The 4,446-nt window shown below is 39.4% G+C and overlaps 1 protein-coding gene across 1 annotated transcript; it reads right to left on the bottom strand.

Annotated features, from left to right (window-relative positions):
• Window positions 1-206: 206 nt before the first annotated feature.
• On the bottom strand, window positions 207-4,167 carry carnmt1 (carnosine N-methyltransferase 1). The gene is made up of 8 exons (XM_015037326.1): window positions 3,996-4,167; window positions 3,610-3,805; window positions 2,931-3,097; window positions 2,638-2,778; window positions 2,244-2,422; window positions 1,920-2,033; window positions 1,325-1,428; window positions 207-1,236 (listed from the first exon to the last, which is right to left on the bottom strand). The coding sequence occupies exons 1-8, from the start codon at window positions 4,130-4,132 to the stop codon at window positions 1,042-1,044; spliced, it is 1,233 nt and encodes a 410-aa protein (XP_014892812.1). The 5' UTR covers window positions 4,133-4,167; the 3' UTR covers window positions 207-1,041.
• Between the last annotated feature and the right edge of the window lie 279 nt (window positions 4,168-4,446).

Consider the following 4,446-nt stretch of genomic DNA (forward strand, 5'->3'; position numbering starts at 1 on the left):
AAATGCAGAAAAAAGAACAACACCGGTAGTGACATACAACAGCCACAGTCAAAAGGACCAATCATGGAAGAGCTCTGCTGGTTAAAGCCCGCCCACCGCTTTTCCTCTTCCTTTGGTGAGCACAAAACTTATCCGCGTGCCTTTTAACGAAGTTGAAAAAAAAAAGCAGAAATAATTATAAAATCTTTTATAAAAGCTTTTTTTTCTCTAAACGTTTGGCTTTATTTAAAAGAAAATGATAACTACACAGCTTAAACACTGAACGGTGACCGATGTAAATGCATTTGATTTAAGTAAAAAATAAATAAATTACAAAATGTGTAATTCAATTGCAGAGGCACACGTGAATACGTACAAACTGTGGCAAGGGAAGGCAGTGAAGTAAAATAAGTTAAGAGTGAGACCTAATAGCCAAACAAAGTGAACGCCTTCTGGTTCGGAGTTCACAACAAATCAATAAAAACAAACACACTATTTGCGTCTGATAACTCAATTACTTATAACTTCATGATCAAAAAATGCTGTGATGACCCATTTTTTTAAAGCTGATATTGCAGTCCCACGAAGTTTGATACCACGACGCAGTTACCAGTATCAAGGTTTTAAAAAGCTGGTTTCAAAAACTCCTAAAATTGTCAGTCATTTTACCGTTTAGCTCTCTCGCTCTCCCCACTGCAGGTCAGCTGGCTGAAAGGAGGCCACTAGACTTCTCCAACTATTACAAGACACACACATTTAGCTGTTTAAAATAAATTAGATAGTGAGCTGCGTTTTTTTGTTTTGAGGTTTTGGTTCATTACGATTATTTAAAAACAAGGTTTCTTTCACTCAATCTATCATTCTATTAAGGTCTCATGGCCCATGCCTGCTTAGCACAATCCAAATGTTCAGCTGTATTCAGATGCACGAGTTCACCAAAAAACCTCAATGTTGAAAGCACCTTTGAAGAGAGGCAATTTAAAAAGGCGTATTTAGGGAGAAAATGAAAACATGTCCACATTGCTTGTGTCTAGGTGGTTGAGCTTCTGCAGGAATTTTTTGTCACGTTAGCCTGTTGCTGCCCTCTCGCCTGGACGACTTAGCAGCAGGTGGACAATTTTGTTGTAAATCTTCTTCTTCTTGACCGTTAAAATGCAGTGTAGGTTTTCGAGCAACAAAGAAGACGCAGTCGTAAACGTATCTCAGCATAGAGCACTCGTTCTCAGTGTAGGTAGTCTGCATTGACTCCTTCTCCACCTGTGACAGAAATAAAACTGCTTTTCTACCACAATGATTGTTTTCAATGCAAACAAAATGCAATAACAATTATATAATGCAAATTTACCTCAAAGATGAAGCCATATTTTAGCATTGCTGTCCTGATGTCTTCATAGCTAAGTTCAATAGAGAGCTCGTTGGCTATATTTTCAAAGTGATAAAGCAGCGGACCTTAAAAATATATGAAAATGACAGAGTCTTAAGTTAAAAAGCTCTTAAAAGCTTTAACACAGAAACCAAAAACAGAGAGATATGACAGAACACTAGTGTAGGCTCCAAAAGTTGGTCTACTGTTTCTGAACAACCTTATTGTTTTAAAACGACACACTTGATATGTTTCTGTTGCAAACTATAGTCCTCTTTAGTCGATCCTGAAAATTTTCCAAGCAAGATTCAAGAGGTTTATTGTCATGTACAGAATAAAAACAGTGGCTCAGAGATAACAATGAATCTCTTACTTGGCTGTTTTTTTTTTGTATATGTATTATGTATCAGTGTTTCAGATCATTTTTCCACAATGATCTGAAATACTGATAAGATCATGTGTAAGATGAACAGTTGCTCATTCAAATTATGTCAGAAATGTGCTTATTAAATGTAAAATCTAGCGTTTTTGAATGTCTCTCGTACAGCTAAGTTTTCTTTTAAGAAGGCAGACTCACCGAGATTGATCCATACGCCTCCAGGCTTAAGAATCTTCCAGATTGTGTCCACATATTCCAAGACATTATTAGCGGTGTCAATAAAGAAGCAGGTAGCCACACAGTTCCAGCACTCTGAGAGGAACACATGATGTCACAAGGTAATGTAAAGTACCACTTAGACACATATTTACTTATTTTTTACTAAATTGCAAAAAAAAAAAAAAAACACTTTTAACTGAGTCAGCTGAACTACATCTTGTACTGGAATAAGGTTCTAACCAACCAAATTGATTTTAACATTTGACAACAAATCTGACGGAGTCCACGTCAGCTTTAGCATACCCAATTCACTGTAAACCTCCACAAAGTCCCCCGCTACCATGGAGAAGTCGGTGTTTAGCGGCAGACTCTGGGGGTTAACGTCGGGGAATCTGATTGGCCGTGTTTGGTCGGAAGACTTCTTGTTGTTGCTGAACTGGTGGATCCAGGGATACAGGGTCAGAGCATTCTCCTCCTCACATCTGAGCAGACACGTTCAAACTCGTAAGTAAAACGAGGATATAGCAGTAATCAGCGTTTCACCAAGTTAAATGATACAATTTTTTTCAGAACTTTTAAAAGGTCAAAGTTATTTAAATTTAAGACTTAGCTGAGCAAGGAAAAAAAGGAGTTACGATAAAATCACTTACTTAACTTTTATTTAAATGAACTTAAGTGGATGCATTCAATGTGTTACCTGTTGAGAACAAAGTTTGAGGAGAAAAGCATGAAGAAGCTCCATTCGTTGCCCTGGCATGAGTATCCCAGCCGAGCAATCTCCCAGGCAAGTCGACCAAGCCCAGCACCGGGAATCAGCACGCTCACCTTAGACACATCACTGATATAATAAAATGCACAAAAAGCACACATCACATAGAAAACACTGACATGTTTGTTCAAAATATGGTCTGTTAAAACCATCTTACAGTAGAGCTCATTTGCTGAAATCACATGCATGTAGATGTAAAAGTGAGCAGATAAAATTCCTACTATTGGTCACTTGGGAAGAGCCTCTGGATCTCTTGAATGATTGGTTTGTAGCAAGAGTCCCTCTCAGCCTGGCCTGCTTCACTCCAGTCTCTGACAAACTGCTTTATGGTGGACTTCAGTTTGTCCATGTCAAATGTAGTGGATGGCCGTGCCTTTCTCGGATCCTCCTGACAAAATACAGGCAAAAGGACGATACCAAATTTTAAGGGAAGAGCATATTGGATATACGACGAGTTCGATATGGACGATAAGCAGTATGTGTTTGCGCAAATTCAGAGTTAACATTTTCCAACACTCAACCTTCTGGAGTGAGGCTAAAGCATTCGCGATTCTCTGTTTGCTGCACTTTTGCGCCTGTCGGTCACCATAGTTTAGAGCTTAATATCCACAATTACATAATCTACACAAGTCAAGTAATCAAAGAGAAAATTGTTAATCATTAATTAATTTAAACATTAACAATTACAAGTGTTGTACACTTGTTATTATACGAAACCTACCCGACATGTAAGCTACAAAAAATGTATGTATAATAAAATCTTTTGGCTGTTTGTGGAGCGGTCATCAGTGTATCTGTTCTATGCTGTTCTCTAAATTCGCCCACCCCACTTTTTAATGGTGGGCAAGGTGTCACTCCGAGTTCCGCTGAAACATTGCAAACCCTAAATTTGGGACTTACCCTCTCTCCATACTCCACGTTCTCAAACATGTGAAGGCTATTGTGAACGACGGCGTCCAGAATCTCTTGGTTGTGTTCGGCGCACTGCCTAACCCGGGCCAGGTTGGATAAAACACCTGGCAGCACCCTTTGGTGCCTTTGTGACAGACTCCGAAACTGACGCTCAGCCCGCTTGACCTGCTCATGGACATGGAACCTGGTGCGGGAAAACCCAAAAACACGACAAAATGTTCATAAACTAAACTAAAGCAATGTGTTGTAGAAAGGTTGCTGTGTGGTTCCTTTGTCGTTCTCTTGTTAGCAAAACATCAACATTATTACGATATATCGGCACAAATGGCAGCTTCCTGTCTCGCCTTTTACATTGTGAAATATATCTATTGTACCTGTAAGACCTAAAAGCATCTATTATTCTCCAGAAATGTTGCCTTTCCAGTTTGGCCTCCTCCTCCGCGCTGTATTTTCTTCTTTCTTTCTGATAATATGCTCCACTGTGCGGGTCTGCTGCCCGTTGTTCCGCCATGTTTGAAACAGTTCGGCGGCCATCCAATCACTGCGCGACTACTTTCTACTTCGTGTGATTCTGTAAATCAACGTCTACATGGCATGCTTCCGCCACCTACAGTCAGATGCCGGAACTGCAGCTGGTAACTGAATTTAAAAAGCTTTGCTACGACATTCATTCCACATTTTGTCATGTTCCAACCAAAAACTTCAACGTATTGCAATGGGCACTATGGGACAGACCAACACACGATACAATATAACTATATTGTTAAAGAAGAATGATACGCAGTTTTCTTTTTGTCTTATGAGCATAGAGACAGCTATTATAAT

The sequence above is a fragment of the Poecilia latipinna genome, unplaced genomic scaffold (assembly GCF_001443285.1).
Source record: "Poecilia latipinna isolate Pla-1442-1.1 unplaced genomic scaffold, P_latipinna-1.0 Scaffold400, whole genome shotgun sequence".
Lineage (NCBI taxonomy): Eukaryota > Metazoa > Chordata > Actinopteri > Cyprinodontiformes > Poeciliidae > Poecilia > Poecilia latipinna.